Below are 21,790 nucleotides of genomic sequence, written 5' to 3' on the forward strand. Positions count from 1 at the left end.
CCGATTTTAGCTAACCTGCATTGGCTCCTTGTAAGCTTAAGATGTGATTTTAAGTTTCTGTTGGTAGTATACAAAATCATGCACGGATTTGCTCCCTCATTTTTTTCAGATTTAATTTCCCCCTATGTTTTTGTCCGGAGCCTTTGCTCTGAAAATGCTGGTCTACTAGTGATCCCAAGAGCCAAGAAGAGATCCGCAGGTTTGAAAGCGTTCTCCATTCGGGCCCCGGTGTTGTAGAATGTTCTGCCTTATGAGATTCGATCTGCAACCTCAGTGGAACGGTTTAAATCCAGGCTTAAAACACATTTCTATCCTATAGCTTATGAATGAGCCATTTTTCATTTCACGTTGACAATATCTGTGTATTATTTGTTTTTGCAACATCGGTTGCCGCTTGGTCATCCTGGGATAATTACCTCATGTGCGGTCCCTTCTCAAGGTTTCTCCATTTACCTCGTGTTGAGGTTGAATTTTTCCTTGCCCTCACGTAGGTTTTAGATCAGGGGATGGTGTAATACTAGTCTGTAGTTTGCAATAATCTGTGGTCAGTGCAGCCCTTTGAGACTCCTTGGGATTAAGGGCAATACAAATAAACATGACTTGACGCACAGAACTTGAATGACAAGTTAAATAACATTTCAGTCTTGCAGAATCCGAACGTCTCACTTTTGTCCATTTTCCAGACTTTCTCCTCAAATTTGCTTCGGCAACTTACGCAATAAAAGACGATGAATGACAAGCTAAATAACCTTTTCGGCCTTGCCGAATCAAAAACGTGCTTTAGTATGTTGCCATCTTTCCAGGAATACCGGGCGGCTGTGCCTCGATCGGAATGTGACGTAAATGAGGTCCAAATGAAACTGTTTAGAGAAAAACTTCTGGAAAATGGCAGTGAATCACAGCATGAGTACAGAGGTTCACTTGAGACGGAAAAAATACAGGGAGAAGATTTTTTCCTTTCAGTTTTTTTACTCTTTGAAGACTCTAAAAGGTGGAAATAATGAGTAGTAGACTCACGACAAGTACCGTTTGGTTCCGTGCTCTATAATTAAAAGTACTGTGATCTAGTAAAGAACAGTAAAATCCTCAAGGCTTTTTTTGAGACTCACCAGCATTTTGTATACTGATAAATGGGAATCTAACAAATTATACTTACAATTTCTCAAGAGATTTGATCAAAATGTTGGGCTTGTTCCTGATATTTGGTACATAGTCCGTCTAATGTAAAAATCCAACGCCAACAGGGCAGTGCTATGGCAACGTAAGGCTTTTAAGATCATGGTCAGGAAAAAGAGACAATGTCATAAAGTAAGGTTTTCTCTGATGTCATGATGCTCACAGTCATGACATGTAACGACATTCAGCGTTAACGTTGTGCAATGCGGAATTAGAGTTCTTAAGTGGGGTTTTGCAAGTCAAGTGTCCAAAAATCAACAGAACGTCCACGCACATTCAAACTTGAGATTCAAAAGCCAATACTTTCACATTTATTTGTGTAGTCCCCCCAAATGTTATTTTTTTTACTATTGATCAATTATTGAATTAGAGTGCAACATTTTGTTTTACTAAAATTAAGATGGAATATTGTAAAACAGAGTAAATTAGGAAAAAACATGATTCTGTTCATTTTAGAGGACTATCGGATTTAGATTCAGAAAATTTATTGTCATCGTCAAAGACAAATGAAACTTCGTTGGAGCGTCCATTCATCCAATGGTGAGATTGTAAGAAAATACCAAATTCAAAGAATAAATATCCATAAAACCCAAGACCCATAAATAACCCAATGTAAACATTGAACGTGCAGACACGGGACCACAAAAACATGTGTTGGACTGTTAGAATTATTCACTCAGAAAGAAGAGTGGTGAAAGTGGTAATAACGGATATATTGCAACATTGCAAGCAGTACAATATTTTTTTTTGTTTTAGTGAAATAGTTATTCCTTTGTTTTATTTTGTTTTTACGAAAAAATAATCATTTAATCATCAATCAATGTCTTTTATTAAAATTAAGTGACAATATTGAAGGATATTGTATATGAGAAAAACACTAAAAATTTGCAAAATTATGAATATTTTTATGTAGTGAAATAATAATATTAATTGGAAGTATTCTTTTACTTAAATCAATTATTTGGATCAATTTTTCTTTTACTAATATGTATATATGTTAATATATAGTGAAATAAGAAGGAAATAATACAACGCATGAGACGATTTGTTATTTCTTTCTTCAAAGGCTTTTAGGTTTGTTTTTTAATGTTTGTCCTCTAACTTTTTAATGCCGTCTTTAAAATAACACAAAGAGCAAGAAAATCCAATATTTATGTGATAGTGAGCAAAATTATCTGATAATGATGCTAAATCTAATTATTTAAAAAAGTAAATTGGAATGTTTAAAAAAAGAGCTTGAATATTTAATATATGCAACTTTATTACGTCTAAATTCTATAATCTTAAATTGCTAGCACTTTAACATAGATGATTATTAGCTCTAAGCTATCCCCCCTTTTCATTTTCTTGTGTATTATTGATAATTTTCTCTTTTCTTTTTTGTTATTTTCATCTGCACCGCTTATCCTCAGTAGGGTCGCGTGGGTGCTGGAGCCCATCCCAGCTGTCCTTAGGCAGTGGGCAGGGGACACCCTCAACTGGTTGCCAGCCAGGTGCAGAATACACAGAGACAGACAATTCATTCACTCATTCACACCTAGGGACAATTTGGACCGGCTGATTAACCTGACATGCATGTTTTTGGAATGTGGGAGGAGACAGGAGTGCCCGGAGGAAACCTGCAAGCACGGGAAGAACATGCAAACTTCACAGAGGAAGGTTCGATCTCATGACCTCAGAACTGTGCCGCGGATGCACTAATCACTAAGCCGCTGTGCTTCCTGTGTTATCAAACCTTCATCTGATGTGTGGTGCAGATCGATGGATTTTTATCTTATTCCTAATATTGAATCAAATTAAATGTTTATTACTGTTATTAGTTACTGAATGATAGTTTGTATTATTTCTATACATCCATCTTCCCTTTTATTTTATCTATTTACTTAATCAGCGGTTTTAGTTTTCTGAATGGTGTTGCAAATGTTTACAGTGTTTGTCTCTACCAGCGGTACAGATAAAATGTAAATAAAAGTATTTATTCAAATATTAACCACAATATAACAAGAATATTGCCCTGCGACTGGCTGGGAACCAGTTCAGGGTGTCCCCTGCCCACTGCCCGGGGATTGCTGGGATGGGCTTTAGCATCCTCTCGACCCTACTGAGGATAAGCGGTGCAGATAATGGTTGGATTGATAACAAGAATATGACATTCAGATAAAAAAATGGAAAAAAAACAGTAAAGGATTGGGTTCGACCTATCCAAACGACCGAAGTTTTGCATCGGATATGAAAAAGTGATATTGACCACTAAAGGATTTTATACATTTGACTATAAAGGATTTTATACGATTGAATACAAGTTACATTTCTTGAGTTTAATGCTGTAGATATTTACTGACTGTGCCTTTATTAAATTAGCAGTGAAAGTTCAGGGCACCCTAGTAGGAAATATTGTTTACAGGAATGGCGGGAACGTGACGTATGGCTGATAAGATAATCAGCACAGCCAGAAGCAGAAAGGCCCTGATGACGGAGGTCTGCAGGCATTGTTTTGAGAAATGTTCTCCGTTGTTTTGAGGAACCACAGACATCTGGACGCTCGTCTCTGAGATTGTGAAGCTCACGTTGGGCTTCATTGGAGCGCCCATGGGAAGAGCCGGCATGCCATCTTGCAGGGAGACGTGGGCCGAGAAGAGAAGGCTGGAGGACTTCAGAGAGGCTTGCCAGAGACACCAACGACACTAATTCGGCCATTCTCGATGGAGTACAAAAAATTGCTAATGAAATTAAATCTGCCCCCGTGTGAACATGTCGGCTTTCTTGTTCATCTTTTCCATCAAGAAACAAGCGCGCATAAATTGTTGGGTGAATGTAGGTTGTGTTTGGTCAATGGAGTCAGATAACTAATTCGAACAATTTGGTAAAAGGTACATTTGAATATTTATCCCACCCCCTTCTTTATTATGCCAACAAAGTCACATATTATGACATGGCTCAGCTCCCATTCAGTAACATTATCTGTTACAAAAAAATAGCTAAACTTTAAATTCACCTCATCAGGTAAACCGCCAAAAAGAAACAAGGGGGTGTGCTTGTCTCTTCCATCTCCACCAGATGTTGTGGGCTCCTCCCACCCAACTCAGCTGGACATTCCAAGCCGCCTCTGGGGATCTCCTCAGCACACTTCGCCAGTCTGCAGGAGCAAGAGGAGACAAAATGAGAGGATTCGTTGTATTCATCAGCGCGCTGTGCTTAGCCGGCGCACAGCACCAGGCCTTGATAGACTATTTGGAGCGCCGGCTGCTTGCTATCGAGGTGAGACTTCTTTTTTTTCACTCAGCATGGAAACTTATGGGGAATGGACGGAAAAGGCAATGGAATGCAGATGTGGTGTATCCTGTGGGAAACAAAGCTGTGAAGATGTATAGATGAATTGAATAGAATGGAACAGAATTGTCTTTGTCATTGATTACAATGGACAGGGTTCCTACATCAAATTAAATTCAAGACTTTTTCACTTTATAGTGTCTTTTACAATACAATTTAAGACGCAGTTGACAATTAAAACACAATTGAAACAAAAAAAAACACATGAATTAGAGCAATTTTAAACAAATGGTTATTTTATTCTATTTTTAATCCCATTTTACTCCAGTTGAAAACTTTCTTTCTAAAAACCACAGCATTCTCCAAAATTTTAGAAATAGAAAAGAATAAATAAAAAGGATGGTTACAGTACATCATGGCTCCTCAGTCAAAACTGACAGATGACTACGACTGTAATTCTAAAGAACACTTTCTGCTTCATTCATAAAGCATTATTATCATGATCTATCGGTGTGTGAATGTGTGAATGGGTATTGTAAAGCGCTTCGGAGGTCTTTAGTGACTGGTTAAAAACGCTAAGAAATGTTGTCCATTTACCATCATGGATAAAAAAAATGAGATTCTTTTTTTTAAAGACATTTCAAGGATCCGCGGGAACCCTGAATCATACATATGAGAGTCTGTGTGGAACTCTGGGATAAACATATACATAAAACATAAAAGATAATATACCTCAAAAGAACAATATTTACAGCAGGCCGAATGGATGGAATGGCTAAATAAAATATCAAGCTACAAGTTGAGGGCCAGACTGATTATTTAAACATTTAAATAATGCATATAGTGTAGTCACTAGACCAGGGATTTCCAACGTGGTGCCCGCAGGCTTCAGAGTGTCCCTTAAGGACAGCTTGGGGCCTACGGACCTGTACCAAAAATAGCTCACCAGTGCTGGGTCATTTTATAGTAAAATGATTTTTTTAAGTGGTTGACTGAGTCTATTTACTGCCAATAATGAGCCTGGTAAGAACGTATTAAAAATAAAGTAACATGAGAAGTACGGAAAGTAGGTCTCGGCTTAAAATAGGTTGGAGACGCCTGGATTAAACTATGTGCACCTTTTTAAAAGACTAGTGAAATCTAATTGAACCTACTGAAAACCTAAAAAGTAAATTCCAATATGATCAGATAAATAAAGCAATGTTTTCTTATGGCTCTGTCTGGAGTCTTTCATTCTCAACAGGCACTAATTCCTTTTAGATAAATATCCCCATAATATGAACATTAAATGAACATCCTCAGAGGCCAAAACATTCCATCTGAGCTAACGAGCAATTTTCTCTATTTTAACTAACCTAAAATATATTTTAAGATATAACCGGATTAAAATACAATGAAGAAATGTAAACGTTTATTAACCTTCACAACACTTTCAGGTAAGGAACAGCGAAAACAAATACACGATTCCTGTAAATGTCTCGAGAGCCGGATGTAGCCCATGGGCTTTGACTTTGACCTAAGTGATTTTCAGGGTAGTGTTTGTAGACGGAAATAATTATCATAAAAAAAATAGCCCCATATCCGCAGAAGATTGCGTTCATCAGGACGATTGAGGAAGTTGTTACTTCATCAAAATCCAGAGTGGAAAGTCTCCAGAACATCTATCGGAGTTTCCTTCCTGGACACTTGTTATCCTATATGGTACAGTGACTATACCGTTAAAGGATAACAGCTTTGACGTCAGGGAAAAATGATGTAGCTGTTCATGTTACTGTATTCCGGCATTGAAATCTATGTAAACATTGTGTTTTCACATTCCTCACTCGGTTTCACTTGTTAATTTTTCGCACATACCGAGAAGCTGAGGCTGCTGAAGTTGGAGGATTTTTGACTTGTAGCTTATACATAAGACTTTGGACATGACTCAGACTCTTCCATTTGGGACTCGTGAATGCCAAATGTGATGCTGGCTGATGAATTTGTCCCTCACGCCCTACTGGTTTATAAACTAGAGCAATGATTCCCAAACAGAGGGAATCAAAGGAAATTCAATAAGTAGTATCACCATTCAGGGTTCTCCAACTTTGTGCCTTTGGGCACCAGGTAGCCCCCTACTAACACCTGAGTAGCCACAAAAAGGTTTTGAAAATACCTCACCAGTGAATTGGCATTTTCGATTTTTTGGTAAATTTGATTTAACGTCTAATAATTATAACCTGGTAATAACATAGTAACAACATAGTATTAAGTTATGTTAAAATGTCTAAGTAGCCTTCAGCTTTAAAAATGTTTAGCTCATTTCATTTGATTGGTCATGAAAACAGGAAGATAGGATTATTTTTAATGTATTAAAATAAGTAAAATATTCCAAATGTTGTGCAATGCAAGAGAATTGTGTGGTATATTTTTATATAATTCGGAAAACCACTTAAAACAGTGGAAATAATAGTGACAGACAGCTATATAGCTAGCTGGAGCGATATCTGATGATCAAGCAACAGATCGCTAGCTAGTAAGCTAGCTAGAGCGATACAAAAAAAAAAAAAATTTTTAGTCATTCGGACATAAAATGGTTGTTTTATTTTTCAATTTAATTTGGAAACAGCTATTCCAGCAGATACTCTTAAAATATTTTCCACTTGGGGAGAAAACAAATAACAAAAATGAGTTTAGAAATGAGGACCAAGAACAACGTTGAAATTATAACATGTCATGGGGGGGTCATAAGGGCAGTAAGAACAAGAGAAAGGTGTTGGTGAAAGTTAGAGAGAGAAAAGAGACACAGTGAGAAAGAGAAAAAGAGAGGAAGAGATAAAAAGACAAGAGACAAAGAGAGAATAAAAAGTGTGAGAAAAAAAAGAGACAAAGACAGTGAGACGCGTGGTCAGGAACTTGACTCAGCCAGAAACCTGAACATTTCGACTCAACAAAGACTTGTGGTCCTATGGGTTAAGACTTAACCTTCTGGACCAGTTTTCATCTCTATTTCAAAATCGTGAAACTGAAATCTCTGACCATGCCCACTTGGACCAAACAGGACCGCATCTCCATGTGGCACGAGCAGGCCACCCGCTACGCCTCGGAACTGAGGGAACTCAAACAAAACATGGTGGCACAGCTGGAGAGCCTGGACAAAGAGAAGGAGACGCTCCGGGTGAGCCTAGACAGTATGGGGACGCGAGTGGACCGGGTGGAGCGCGAGCTGGATTACCTGGAGACTCAAAACGGGGTTCAGCCCTGCGTGGACGTGGATGACAAGCTGATCGAGCAGCAGGTCACTCAGGTGCAGGAGAAGCAGAAGAACAAATACTTCAAACTCACTGGTGAGATTTGATTTTTTTATTTTTAATTCTTGTTTGACATACTAAAGTGGTACCTCTTTATACGGTTGGTCATAAATTTCACAAGAAGAAAAGGGTTCCTCGGTTCTCCAAGGGTAAGAGGAGAAAAGCGGTAGTCTCATACATAAAAGTGTAGCGTTGACAAGTATGGTGACTCCAGACGGACTACAGTAGTTAATTAAATACCCATTAGCATAACAAGTGGATAATTCCACATGCAATGACGCATTTGTGTTGATCTTTTCTTTAGACTGCAACGACATGCTTTCCAGCATCAAGGCCATGAAGATCTTGAAGAGAGCAGGCGGTCCCAAAGGAATGTGGACCAGAGACACCGGTGGCGGCTCGGGGAAGGTCTTCGTCTTTAACGGAACCGATGAAGACACCATATTCGAATTTCCCTCTGTTCAAGACTTTACCCGATCGCAGGGTTTGTCTTCCTCCAGGCAGCTGAAGCTTCTCTCCGCTTTGCGGGGAACGGGACACATTGTCTACAATAATCACGCTTATCTCATCACTCAGACGGGTGAGTTGACGTTGGTCAAATACGACTTGAAGAACAAGTGGGTCGTAGATAGCGTCGTGTTCCCAGACCAGGACTACATTCCGGTGTACAGTCTGAGTCCGGAAACTGTGATGGACCTTGCTGTGGATGAGGAAGGCCTTTGGGCTATCTACTCTACCAATCAGAATAAGGGGCACATCTCCCTAGCTAAATTGGACGCTGATTCACTGGGAGTGGAGCAGACTTGGGACAGCGGTTGCCCGAGACAGAACGCAGAAGCCGCCTTTGTCATTTGTGGGACACTATACGTGGTCTATAACTCTGCGGAGCCCGGAAGATCCCACGTCCAGTGCGTTTTTGACGTTAACGACATGGTGAGCAACGATGACGTTCCATTGGTTTATTTCCCCAAACGTTACGGGGCTCACGCCAGTCTCAAATATAACCCGCTAGAGCAGCTGCTCTACGCTTGGGATGACGGCTACCAGATTCTCTACAAACTTGTCATGAAGAAGAAACTTGAGATTTAGCAACAAATACCGTAAATTACAGACTACAGAGTGGATCTGATTAAAAGCCGCAAGAGAACATTTAAGAAAAAGACTCAAACTTGCTTTTGTACAAGCCGCACCAGATTTACTTACAATTTGAAAAAACAAAAAAAAACAAAAACGCGGGGAAATGTCTATTACAGAAAATGATCAAAATATTCCGCGATTAACACACTCGTTTTGCTAACTTTTTCCGCAGCTGTCAATATTAAATTGGCATTTATATAATATAAAAAACATTGTCAAAATAAAACTCAATATACTGTACCAACTCAAGGCCGTATAATCACAACAGCCTGTACCCATGCTGAGCTATGCAGCTGATTTCAAGCTCTCCCATCCCTTGCTTACGTGACAAAGTGATAGAGGAGACCAAGTATTGCCACCACATTAAAAAAAATCAGTTACAAAAATACCAGGTATTTTCTGACTAAAGGTTTCGGCTGAATGAATTAAGTGCAGTAGTGGGAGCTGGTGCCTAACTATGAAGTATAGATTTCCTTTAAGGCCCAAAACTGCGATATCATGTTATCCTGCTATTAGTCTTAACCCTAACCGTCAGCCAGATACTGTAATTATTGTGTTCTTCCTTATTTAGTAAATCGGCATGTATAAAAAAAAATTTTAGGTATTAGAATCAATACTTGGTTTTCTCTCCATCACTTTGTCATGTGCGCAAGGAATGGGAGAGCTTAAGGTCGCAAGGCTCAGAATGTATAGACTGTTGTGATTGTATGGGTTTCTGAGTTCTAGTCAGGACAGTACAGAGTTTTGTTTTGAAAATATTTCAGGCACACTTTTGCGTATTAGTTAATGCCAATTTAATTAATATTGACTGCTGCTAGTGAGGATTGACAGCTTCTGAGAGTAAATGTAGAGGAGAGAGAAAAAGCAGCGACTTGGAGGTCGGAATTTACGGTACTACGCTGATGTAGCTAAAAAGTAGTTTTGGTCAAACTACATTGAGTGAGCTTACTGGCAAAACGACTTTACAACCTTATGTACTATTGTCTTTTGTAACAAAACATTTACTGTACATGAGTGTCCATCTCCGGGGTCACCAACTTTTTGGAACTGAGATATACATTTTTTGTTCAGGATTAGCACAAAGGGCTACCAGTTTGACATGCATTTCTAAAATAACAGCCTAACATGTTATTAATATCATTATCAGGGTGTGATTAAGGTTCAAATGACCAAACTGTTAAGTTTAGTAAACACTCAAAATAAGAAGAGATGAAGTATTTTGAACTTGCATTTGGATTTTGTATTCTGTAATGATTTTGCTTGAGTTCCATTTTTCATTCACAAACCGTTCTCAGTAAACTTTTAGTGAACCAGGAGGTCTAGTCTAAATATCTGCGGGCATTAGCAAATTTCCTGCCGGTTTTCACGAAGCTAATGAAGTTTTGCCTGGTTGTGATTATAGCTCATAAGGGCAAAGTCCGCTCAGCCCGATTGAAAATAGTTGACTTGAGTCTACTTATAATGAAATACAAACATGGATATAATCACCCTCACAGTAGTCTGCGGAATCCATGTAATCAAATGTGACAGCAGTGGTTCGAACTATAGCAAAATCTTTGCTAGCTGGCTAGCACTGTTGTGTTTTGCGCTTTGCACTGTGGATTTCTGTGAACCAAGTTGGATCAAGTTGTTTTCACCAAATAAAATAAATGAGAAGTATAATGTTGTTGGAGTACTAATGAACAAGGAACTGCTTTTCGTCCTCTGCATGTTCATTTTCCTGTCCATGTTAATGAAATGATCTGCATTTATATAACGCTTTTCAAGTCAATGACTTTCCAAAGCGCTTTACAGTGTGCTTCACATTTCCCAATAGCGGCCTTGTATTGCAGCCATGTAAGACGCGAACCTGCTTATTGGGGGTATTAGGGGTTCAGTGTCTTACCCAAGGACACTTCGACAAGTAACACGGACAAGCCGGGATTCGAACTGGGATCCCTTTATCCCAAGACGAGCACTCTACCTCCTGAGCTACTGCAGATACAAGATGTCTGACAAAATAAAGGCTGGAAATGAGCCGTTCCTTTGACGGTTTTATTCACAGAATCTTCCAAACTTAAATGAACTACAGGCAATGGCTGTAAAAAATTTACAAATGGAAAGGCTGAGGTGGTTTACCATGATTCAGTCCATCAACTGACTGTAAATCGATTACTAAGTCAAACATTAAATCATTAAGGCGATCCCAGTGCTGACTGAAGCACTGTTCTACTGGAAAAACCTTGTACTTGGGGAATTCTTTCTCCAACCGCTCAACATATGCCTGAGGAAATCAATTATATTTAGTTAACAAGGATGAAAGCTGGTCCAATTTCTTCCTTATTGACCACAAGAGGCGTTGCTTTAAGCACTGAATGCCCCCTTCGCGAATGCGCAGTTTGAGAAAAGCATACCTTATTTTTCACTAGTGACAGGTGTGTGTCCCAGGAACGTAGGAAGGTGTATAAATTCCAGTCCGACCACAGGTTTGTTTCCTTCAGAATCTTATTACGTGAACAAGATGTTCTGGCTGATGTACAGGACACATAGAACTGAAGTTACAATTGTAACTTTCAGGGTTGATGACAAGATCTTCAAAGCTGGCACCCAGGAATGTGCGTGCTTCCGCTTCCAATGAGCTGAAGTTGATGTTTCTTGGCGCTCATTGTGTATTCCACTCAAAGAAGTAAGGTGATAGATCCAACAATGACGCTTGAAAGCTGGATGCATCGTTTGCAGTGTCCTTGAAAAGTTGAAAGTTAAATATTTTGTAGCATTTTCTCAATTTTAATTTTTGCGAAATTCAAATATTTGGAACTTCTATGTTTTCCTTCAGACAAGAAAAATATTTGCCCAAAAGGAGATAATACTCAGTGAACTCCAACAGTTATATAAACACATTTATTTGTTGTCAACTGTCAAAAAACAGTAGCCTTAATGGTTCATTAAAGGACTGCTAAAATTGTATGTATGAAACGTGTGACACTAGGCTATAAAATCGGAACTTAAGGCAGAATATTCATAATATACAAATATTAGAAAAACATTTTTTAAAGGCCAGGTAATATTTGATAAACAGTAAAGGTTGGTATTTGCACTATCCCAAAGTGTTAAACCAATTTCTTAATTCTAAAAACATGGACACCCTACGGCCTTGACACAAAGATAAAACAAACAGGCACAAAACTTCAACAAACGTTCTCTGATGACACAATTTAGCTAAACAAAGGTACAGATCCAGAGAACACTTTTAGGTCTAAAGAACAGACAAGAATTTCTTGAACAATTGCTTTGAATCACCTTCCAGAGGATAGAGTACATACCCATTGAGGTCACTTTAAGTGTATTGTCATGAATAAAACATACTTATTTTGAGATGTTTTGAACAATTCAGAGTCTCAGATGAGGAAGGGGCATGGTGACGTCACGGAAGAAGCGATGCACAAGCGCATTTTTGGCCGAAATCCTTTTGTTTGGATCGTATTGTAGCATTTCCTGGAAGACAAACACAATAAATATGAATACTTTTGTTGCAGTAATCAGTCTTAACTAATCTTTAACAAGCCAAGTAAAGATTTAACAACACAAATATTTTACATTATTTTACAGGAAAGGACACAAATATTTCAGGTGGATATAAAAATTCTACACACCTATGTTCAAATTACTGCATTTTACAAACTATAAACCACACCTTTCAAAATATAGTCCTTTATCATACATTTTTCATACAAAAGGCTAAACGGGCGTACAAAATTGAGAAAACAGCAAGAACTACTGGAATATATTGCAATATATTGTAATGAATGGCGACACAGTGGTACAGATGACATACGAAATGTCATTTGATGTCAGAAAACAGCAAGAACTACTGGAATATATTGCAATATATTGTATTGAATGGCGACACAGTGGTACAGAGGACATACGAAATGGCATTTGATGTTATTCTTATTACATATCATACTATTTTACTCCTGGTGCCAGCAACACGGATTTGCATAGTGCATTTTGATTGGTTAAACACTCTCTCCATTTCTTCACCAGTGCATCATTAACATCTCAATTTAATATGTACGTGTACATGAAAGAGCTTGTATGGTATTTTGTTGAAAGACTTTCTGTTTATTCCATTCTCTAACATTTTTTTTGTGTATAAGTGGAGAGACTTTTTAACCTATCTGATGGCACCATGCAAATTAGTGTTGCTGGCCCAGTGAGTAAAAATAGTGTTATAATGTGATACAGTCCAATGCCATGTCGTATAAAATTGGTACCACTGGCGATTTAGTTGTTAAGTATTGGCACTCTCACTGCCACTACTCGGGTTTGTTTCCTGTTGATTACCATGTTTTGGAATTTAAGTCAGCGATGTTTGTCGATTAAACCAGTCATTGCACAATCGATCAATGACTCAAATACGGTACCGTAAAGTCTTGTATGGTAACGCATAACGATATTTACTGCATGCAATTTCAATCTTATCCTCAATGTTGGGCAATACAAAGCACTACGGGTTACAAGGCGCAATAACAAATTTCTGGCCTAAATGGAGGTGCGCCTTCAAGTCTAGAAAATACGGTAAATGCCTGTTTATTACAATATTAAACAGGGAAAAATATATGTTCTCCCACAAATACTAAAGAAAGGAAACGTTTGTACTCGTAGCAGATCTCTTCCATCCTCATCCAGGAGAGGAACCACTTTGGATAGTTCCTGACGGGCCCAGTTTGGGAACGAGGGTTTGTAATCCGGCATGGAGGTGACTCCCGGCCAGGTGGCCTCATCGGGGGTGCCAAGGGTGCGGAAGATACGGAAGAGCTGGTCGATCTCAGAGTCGCCGGGAAACAAAGCCCTCCTTGTGATCTAGGGGAAAAGAAATTTCACTGATCAGTGGGTGTTACATAATGTGGAGATTTAAATGGATGATGCAACATCACGGGCCTCTCTGGAAGACTGAAGGAATGGAAAATATCCACTTAAATTTTCTGCCATGCCTAAGAGGGTGGAACTAGTCAAGGTCGCAGGGATTTCAGTTAACATTTGAGCAGGCTTAGTTTAATGGCATTAGAGGAAAAACAAACTAAGGTTTATCTCGGAAGAACCTCCACTCTATTGAGAATATTTACATAAGTTTCAGCGCCAGTCTGCCAGATATAATTGTTCTTGGAAAACCCAAATAAAACAGACAGAGGATTTATCTACATTCTCCAGGCTATTAATGATGCAAAGGCACTTCTGGGAAATATTAGCTAATATTGCCAACTCATGATGTAAGATTTTTTTCCAAGAATTTAACAGTTTTGAATAAAGACCCAATGGGTTTTCTAATGTATTTCCTTGACTGAGTACAAAGAAAATGAATTCTGTAACTCTTGATTTCATTCCATTATTATCATAGATTTTTTATTTTCCACTAGAGATGATGTTTAAAGACAAAAATGATAACTTTAAAACTTGTTTAAGAGTCAAGATTTTACACGTGTTTGTTAAACGTCAGGATATCGGGAAATAATCTGATTAGACGACCCAATCATTTCCTTTAGCTTTTTTGAATATTTTAAAGAGTTGCCAAATATTGAAAATCCTATTTCAGTATCAAGTGTTCAAATTTTGGAAAAAATAAATAAATCCTAGTAGCATTTAAGAGCACCATTTTGGGTTGAGCGCTTTTAGATGTTATTGCTTAAAAAAATGGAAACAGAAAAGTAGTGTCGAAATTTAGGATGAATGTAACTGTTTAATGTTAAAAATCAAAATATGTAGTTATTAAAATGTAAATAGTGATTGTAAAGCACTGATATTAATTCCTCCAGATGCCACTCTTTGTCTAAAGATCAGAAATTATGAACCAGCCTTTTTGTTTAAAACAAATGCACCGTTTAAAGGGAAGGAATGAACATTGCATGGATATTTTCAAATGTCTTAATTTTGGTGGTTTCCATAGAAAATGTGTGTTTCGTAATTTTCTATACCTTGCATCGTAAAGTATGGAAAACTGATAGTATTTCTTAGCTCAACATTTAACGACTAATTTATTCATCCGTGGATTTGCTGGCAGTCTTGTACATGATCTTTGCCGTTGAACATGCGAACATCTATAGGTTTTTGTTCCCGCAGCATGTGTGGAGTGAACTATTGAATTTTAACTTTGTCTGGCTTTGATCAGTTGAAATGACATTTTAGGCTTATGACTTAACCAAATCACAAGGACTACGTTACACACAGGGTTGGGTAGGGTTACTTTAACTGGGTTACTTTCAATTACTTTTGGATTACTCCAATACCAAATATGCTAATAAAAGACAAAAGAAACGAAATATGAATAAAATGACTAAATTTTGTGTAGGCTTGGGGAGTAATGGAATACATGGAACGGCAAAAATGATGTTGGCAAGCTGTTTGGATTCATTTTCATTTTGTTTCTGTCGCATTTTATGTTAGTTTTGCAGGAGATCAAAGAGATCAAAGCCAGGAGAGAAAGCTTACCACGTGTTGTGAGTCATCATTTCATTCATATTTAGTTTATTTTGTCTTTTATTAGCATGTTTGGTATTGGAGTAATCCAAAAGTAATTGAAAGTAATCCAGTTAAAGTAACCCTACCCAACCCTGGTTACACATTTATTTTGCCTTACTCATTTCCACACTTGCAAAAAAGAATTACCATTTCAGCAAAGATGCAGCCCAAACTCCAGATGTCAACAGCTGTGGAGTAAAACTTGCAGCCCAACAGGATCTCAGGTGCTCTGTACCACAGTGTCACCACCTGACAAAGATGAGAGATGTTGTACGAAGGAAGACCGCTCAAGATTAAAGGGCGTCACTTCCTCCAATACGAAGGCATCGCACAGCCATTTACCTCGTGTGTGTACGTCCGAACAGGCACACCAAACGCTCTCGCCAGGCCAAAATCCGCCAGTTTGATTTCACCCTGAGCATTGATGAGTAGGTTCTGAGGCTTAAGGTCGCGATGGAGAACCCTGTGAGAGTGGCAGAATGCCAAGCCCTGCAGTAGCTGAAAGAGATAGCTCTACAGAAGTGTAGGAAATAAAACCTAGTTTAACAATTCTTTCATTATATCGGACACCAGTTAAATGCAATAAGGTTTATATACTGGATCACGTTTACCTTAATCAGAGGAAGCGGGATACCGGTGATTGTGGAAGAATCCATAAACTTCTTTAGATCCTGGTTGAGGAACTCAAACACAAGGTAGAGCTTGTTCTCCGTGTGGATGACGTCATGCAACCTTAAAAGCACGACCAGACTTTAGAAAACCTTTGAAAAGAGAAAACAACATCACATGCAAATGGTGGTGGCACTTACTTGACAATATTTGGGTGACTAAGCTCCTTGAGGAGGGAAATCTCCCGGATGGCAGTGCTTGGAACACCCTCAGTTTCCCTGAGAAGAAATATAAGTTAGGTGCATTGGAATAGATCTCAAGTTGACTGAAATACAGTCTAATAGAAAGGTAATCATCTTAGTATCCTGTTTTTACATTGTTTAGATTGTTTGAAGGTCATATGATGTAAAGCAACTGAGTGGTTTGCGAGTCTGCTGCAAAGTTCTGAGGTCTTGGGTTCAAACCCAGCTACCAGCCTTCCTGTGCGGAGTATGCATGCTCTCCCTGTGCTTGCTTGGGTTTCCTCCGGGCACTCTGGTTTCCAAAAACATGTATGTCGGTCACCGTAGTTTGCTTATATTGTCCCGGTACACTAGCAAATGTTTTCCTCGATCAAGCATTTATTCTTCGGGCAGATGGAGATTTGCAAAGATCTGCTCTACTTTCTTCAATCAAATAGTGAGTTTTTAAGTGAGAAAAGTGCAGAGTACAGAAAGAAATTTGGATCAGATACTAGTCTGACCTCTTTGTTGCAAATTAAACTAAATTGTGACCGTTGCTGTTACAGAGTAAAATCATCAGTAGAAGAGTCTGCAAAATCCTGCAATTTAACTTTAAAGCGACAGTGCATAATATATAGTGCCTCTAAGTGGTACAAAAAAGTTTCATCCAGTAAAAAAACACAACAACACTGATTTGAATACTAGACAATATTACAACATTTATAATAGCAAAGTTAATTTTGATTAAAAAAAGAGAAATTGCGTGTTTCTTTTACACCATGGATTCCCCACAGTGTAAAAGTGCCATGTTTGATGGAATCCCCTTGCTCGTTACCAGATGACACAATGCCATCTAGTGGTCAAATATTACACATGAGGGCTTTAAATGGGGGAAATAACAAAGATGAAAGATAATTGAGCATTGTATATGGTAAACCATCCATCATCTGCACCGCTTATCCTCAGTAGGATCACGGGGGTGCGGGACCCCATCACAGCTATCTTCGGGCAGGGGACATCCTGAACTGGTTGCCATCCAGTCACAGGGTACACAGAGAGAGACAACTCGCTTGCTCATTCATATCTGGGGACAATATGAATCGACCAATTAACCTGACATGCATGTTTTTTGAATGTGGGAGGAAACCGGAGTGCCCAAAGGAAACCCGCACAAGCACGGTGAGAACATGCAAACTCCACACAGGAGGGTCTGATCCCATGACCTCAGAACTGTGCCGCACACGCGCTAACCACTGCGCTGCTCGTAAACAACCTTGTCTACACAAACTATGTTTATTTTTTATCTACATAGACTTGTCTTGTGAGTAAATAGGTACCACATTGAGTTGATAAGGTTTATTATCATATAAAAGGGAGAATTGACTGAGGTTGGCAGGAATGGAAGCAAATTATTTGACCTACTATTAATCGTTTTTAAATGCACGTTGTATCTGTATATTTGCTTAGTTTTTATATCCAAATTAAAGTTACGAGTTTTGTTTGGAACCGCTAGGAGGCGCAAAATAATAAACTGTTCCTTTAAGAAAATAGACTGCAGTGAGTAAACGCTTCATAGTTTTGACCAACAAAGAGGGACTCGGGGTCGGCGGACACCCCGTGATCCTTTCCAGATGACTTACGTGTCCAGCCTTATTTTCTTCAGGGCGACCGTTTCTCCCGTGTCCTTGTTCTTGGCTTTGTACACCACACCATAAGTGCCCTCGCCTATCTTTTCCACCTTCTGGAAGGACTCCATTGCTTAAAACTTTGCCGGTGTATGACGAAAGCTCGTCCGGCTCAAGTTAGCTTAAAAGCTCGCTGTCTTTTTGTGTCCGCGCTAGCCAAAAATACGCGGATATTCATCCGACTAACTGTTACTACTTCAAATTTGACCGCGTGTTCCGCACACATAGGACGGCCACCGGAGGAAAGTGTTTGACCGAGTTTTGAAACAGTCGCCCCCGCCTGCCGAACATTAAATAAAAATGGAGCTCATTTCGAGCGAAAGTTTGTTAAGTGAAACAAGGGAAAAAGTTGTTACGACTCCAATCCAAACCACAGAACCAACACAGAAACGTTTCCCGCGTTGCCACTCTGAGCGCGTGTTTTAGTCTCTTGAACGTACCGTTTATGAGGGCGGTGTTACCGTTCACAGCAAGCACGTCCCCTCCGACGTTTTTTTTTTTTTTTTTAACTTTGTAGTTGTTTGGTAAATTGGGTAGTTTTGGAAAGTAAAGTAAAATGTCTTATGTGTGTTTCAATTAAAGAGCACCAAAACTGATGTTTGTCGTTATTAAAGAACAATGTATTGGCTTCTGAGTGTCACCGAGGAAGTAAATCAAACGCCTACCGGGCGCAGGAGCCACGTGATATGGCTTCGTCACTTTTGCTGGCTTCTGTGTTTAGTATGAATGCGATAGCAAGCTCTTTTTCGAGAGGTAGCTTTTCCGTCCCGGCTCAATGAGCTGGCTCTTTCGGCTCCTAAACGGCTCTTTAATAGACATGTTACAATCAATAATAAAAACATACGCACAAAATAGTTTAATCATTCATATTAAGACTGAACTGTAGAATTCTATTATAACAGCTGTTACTTTTCAATCTACTGTAAACCTTTAACTTTTCTAAAAACTTTTTTATACACTCAACTTCAAAGTCAAGCAACACAGAATCCCTAAAAAAAACACAATATAATTTTTTTTAAGGTTATATAATGTTCTTTCCAGTGCCATGACATGTCACGACCAGTACAAGCAGGGGACCCAAATGTGTAACGTTTCAGACAATGCCTTATGACTGGATAGGGGAAGTCAGGGCGGGAGGAAATAGACAGTGATCTGGTGCTCGCTGGGCAAGCCCTCGCGAACGAAGCGTCGTTGAAGATCGGAACAAGTCGGGTAGCCGGGACGAGTGGGAAGCCAGGGATCAGGGATCGACACTAGAAACGGAATTGGGCAGGGTACGAGTAGCCGGGACAGGAGAACGGAGCTTGGTTCGGGGATCGATACAGGAAACAGATTGGGATTAAAACGGGAGCCAGAGTCGAAAGCGCTTGCCTTGTATGCGCTGAGGTTCGCTGACGGACTGACCAGGAGTAATCAAGAATGTTGTGCTTAAATAGGAGGATGACTAATCAGGGAACGAGTGGCAACTGGGGCTGAAAGAGTCAGCGCAGGATAGGGCAATTGACAAATCATGACATAACAAATACAATATGATTATACAAAAATAGACTTTTAGCTTTTGTATAACAAATTTAAGTGAGACACATGATCCCTAAAAACACAAAAAAATGTAAAATTTAGAGCAAGAAGAAACAAAGTGATTGATTCTATCGCTGTATCTGATAGAGAGAAAAACATCGCCTCGAAGGAGCTAGTGAGCTACGGCCTAAATCCGACTCCCCTGCAAAATCTGCCCCCCCCTTCACTTGAACTCAGCTATTTAGCGTTGGGCTTCCGACAGAACATGTGACGCGATCGTAGTCTGTATGACGTGTTTATTAAGAAATGTTGATTGGTGTGATTAAAACAAAATTAAATTATCTGCATTTATATAGCGCTTTTCAAGTCAATTACTTCCCAAAGCGCTTTAAGTGTGCTTCACATTTCCCAATAGTGGCCTTGTATTGCAGCCATGTAAGACCTGCTTATTGGGGGTATAAGCGGTTCAGTGTCTTACCCAAGGACACTTCGACATCTAACACAGACAAGCCGCGATTCGAACTGGGATCCCTTGATCCCAAGACGAGCGCTCTACCTCCTGAGCTACTGCCACCCCGCTGTACAAACAATAGGACACAACAATAAAGGAAGAGTAAAACGAGTAAAACAAGTTAGTAATACGTAGCAAATGAAACACATTAGAGTTAAAAGGGGCGGTATGCGAGGCAGATGTTCAAGAAAAGGCAAGTCTGAAGAGGTGAGTTTTGAGTCTGAATTTGAAGGTGGACAGGGTCGCAGAATTTCAGAGGTCAGGCGGCAATGAGTTCCAGAGCCGAGGGGGCAGAGTGGCTGAAAGCTCTGCTCCCTATCGAACTGAGGCGGGCAGGGGGTATAGTGAGATGGAGGGAGAAGGATGATCTGAGGGCGCGTGATGGAGTGGCAGTGTGAAGGAGGTCAGAGACGTAGGGAGGGGCAAGGTTATGAATGGCCATGTAGGTATAGAGCAGGATTTTGTAATTGGTTCTATGGTAGATTTGGAGCCAGTGAAGTTGCTGAAGGACAGGGGTGGTATGATGGCGAGAGGGGGTTTTGGTGATGATGCGTGCAGCAGAGTTAAAGCGTTTATTTGCAAACGTCACCAACACCAGAGGCAACCCAGTGTAGCTAAATGTTAAAATATCCACGATCACGACTAGTTGTACGCAAGTAGGCTTTATTTGTTGTACTAAAGTAGCTTCAGTGTGTAATAAGTCTCCACGGTGATATTGTAGTGGTTTTTATTGTAGTGACTTTTCTCTCAGAAGTTCGGGGAGTCTGATTTTAACGGGCATTGCCATTAAGCCAGCCCCCCTTGCTGAAGTGGTCCCTGTTTGAACAACAGATTTGTGACTTCTAGGGTACCGTTCTGCGATCGCAATATAATACCCAGGGTTGGGTAGGGTTACTTTAACTGGATTACTTTCAATTACTTTTGGATCACTCCAATACCAAATATGCTAATAAAAGAGAAAAGAAACTAAATATGAATAAAATTACTAAATTTTGTGCAGGCTTGGGGAGTAACGGAATTCATAAAACGACAAAAATGATGTTGGCAAGTTTGGTTTGGATTTATTTTCATTTTGTTTCTGTCGCATTTTACATTAGTTTTGCCAGAGATCAAAGCCAGGAGACGCTTACCACGTGTTGTGAGTCATAAATTTATTCATATTTAGTTTATTTTGTCTTTTATTAGCATATTTGGTATTGGAGTAATCCAAAAGTAATTGAAAGTAATCCAGTTAAAGTAACCTCACCCAACCCTGATAACACCACAGTGATTTTAAAGTGTTTCAGACTTTTCTTTCAGAAATTAGGGGGGAGTCGATTTTGGCAAGTGTGTCATCCACAATGGTCGTCTTGTTACAGCGATCAGTGAACAACTACAATAAACATTCGTGCCAACAAGGCTACTGTAGTACACTAAATAAAGACTAGTGAATCATCTGTGTCTGTGTGCCCTGCGACTGGCAAACAGTTCAGAGTGTCTCCTGCCCATTGCCTGAAGATAGCTGGGATGGGCTCGGAACCCCCGCGACCCTAGTGAGGATAAGCGGCGCAGAAGATGGATGTGTACAAGCAGTGGTGATCGTGGATCTTTTAGCATTGAGCTACAATCAGAGGCGATCATTTTTTCACCAGGTGGCGACAGAGAGCCAAAATTTGCATTGCAGTTGATGGAGAAGTTGAGTGGAGAATTGAAAATTGCGTTTTGAGAAGTTCATTATGAATAGGAACTATCCTTCCGGAAATGAAAAAAGAAAGAAGTAAAACAGGAGAGAAGAAAGCAAGATGGTGGTAAGCCAATAGCTATATTATTAAGTAGTCTACACTACAATAGTACTTTTAATTAAAAAAGCACTAAGGGCGATACAAGATTACACAGAAT

General features: G+C 39.4%; 3 protein-coding genes across 7 annotated transcripts in view; 1 reads left to right on the forward strand and 2 right to left on the reverse strand.

The window, feature by feature from the left end:
• The window catches only part of avil (advillin), a 32,214-nt gene extending 30,918 nt beyond the window's left edge, over positions 1–1,296 (reverse strand). The window contains exon 1 of the mRNA XM_088338588.1: positions 1,157–1,296. The gene's annotated coding sequence lies outside the window, so the exon portion shown is untranslated. The remainder of the gene's footprint in view (positions 1–1,156) is intronic.
• Positions 1,297–1,409: 113 nt separating this feature from the next.
• Positions 1,410–10,526, forward strand: olfml3b (olfactomedin-like 3b). Of its 5 annotated transcripts, XM_088338594.1 has the most exons (5): positions 1,410–1,716; positions 3,698–3,883; positions 4,234–4,434; positions 7,484–7,769; positions 8,038–10,526. In XM_088338594.1, the coding sequence occupies exons 3-5, from the start codon at positions 4,234–4,236 to the stop codon at positions 8,820–8,822; spliced, it is 1,272 nt and encodes a 423-aa protein (XP_088194720.1). In that variant the 5' UTR covers positions 1,410–1,716; positions 3,698–3,883; the 3' UTR covers positions 8,823–10,526. The 5 variants fall into 5 exon arrangements, with proteins under 5 accessions (XP_088194720.1, XP_088194717.1, XP_088194715.1 ...); XM_088338591.1 differs by lacking the exon at positions 3,698–3,883 and having other exon boundaries at positions 1,410–1,724; XM_088338589.1 differs by lacking the exon at positions 3,698–3,883 and having other exon boundaries at positions 4,180–4,434.
• Positions 10,527–11,736: 1,210 nt separating this feature from the next.
• Positions 11,737–18,302, reverse strand: cdk2 (cyclin dependent kinase 2). The gene is made up of 7 exons (XM_088338595.1): positions 17,839–18,302; positions 16,178–16,255; positions 15,980–16,100; positions 15,711–15,881; positions 15,516–15,617; positions 13,512–13,715; positions 11,737–12,344 (listed from the first exon to the last, which is right to left on the reverse strand). Exons 1-7 carry the CDS (start codon positions 17,952–17,954, stop codon positions 12,240–12,242), a joined length of 897 nt encoding a protein of 298 aa, XP_088194721.1. The 5' UTR covers positions 17,955–18,302; the 3' UTR covers positions 11,737–12,239.
• Between the last annotated feature and the right edge of the window lie 3,488 nt (positions 18,303–21,790).

The sequence above is a fragment of the Urocampus carinirostris genome, chromosome 6 (assembly GCF_059441175.1).
Source record: "Urocampus carinirostris isolate Australia breed hairy pipefish chromosome 6, RoL_Ucar_1.0, whole genome shotgun sequence".
NCBI lineage: Eukaryota > Metazoa > Chordata > Actinopteri > Syngnathiformes > Syngnathidae > Urocampus > Urocampus carinirostris.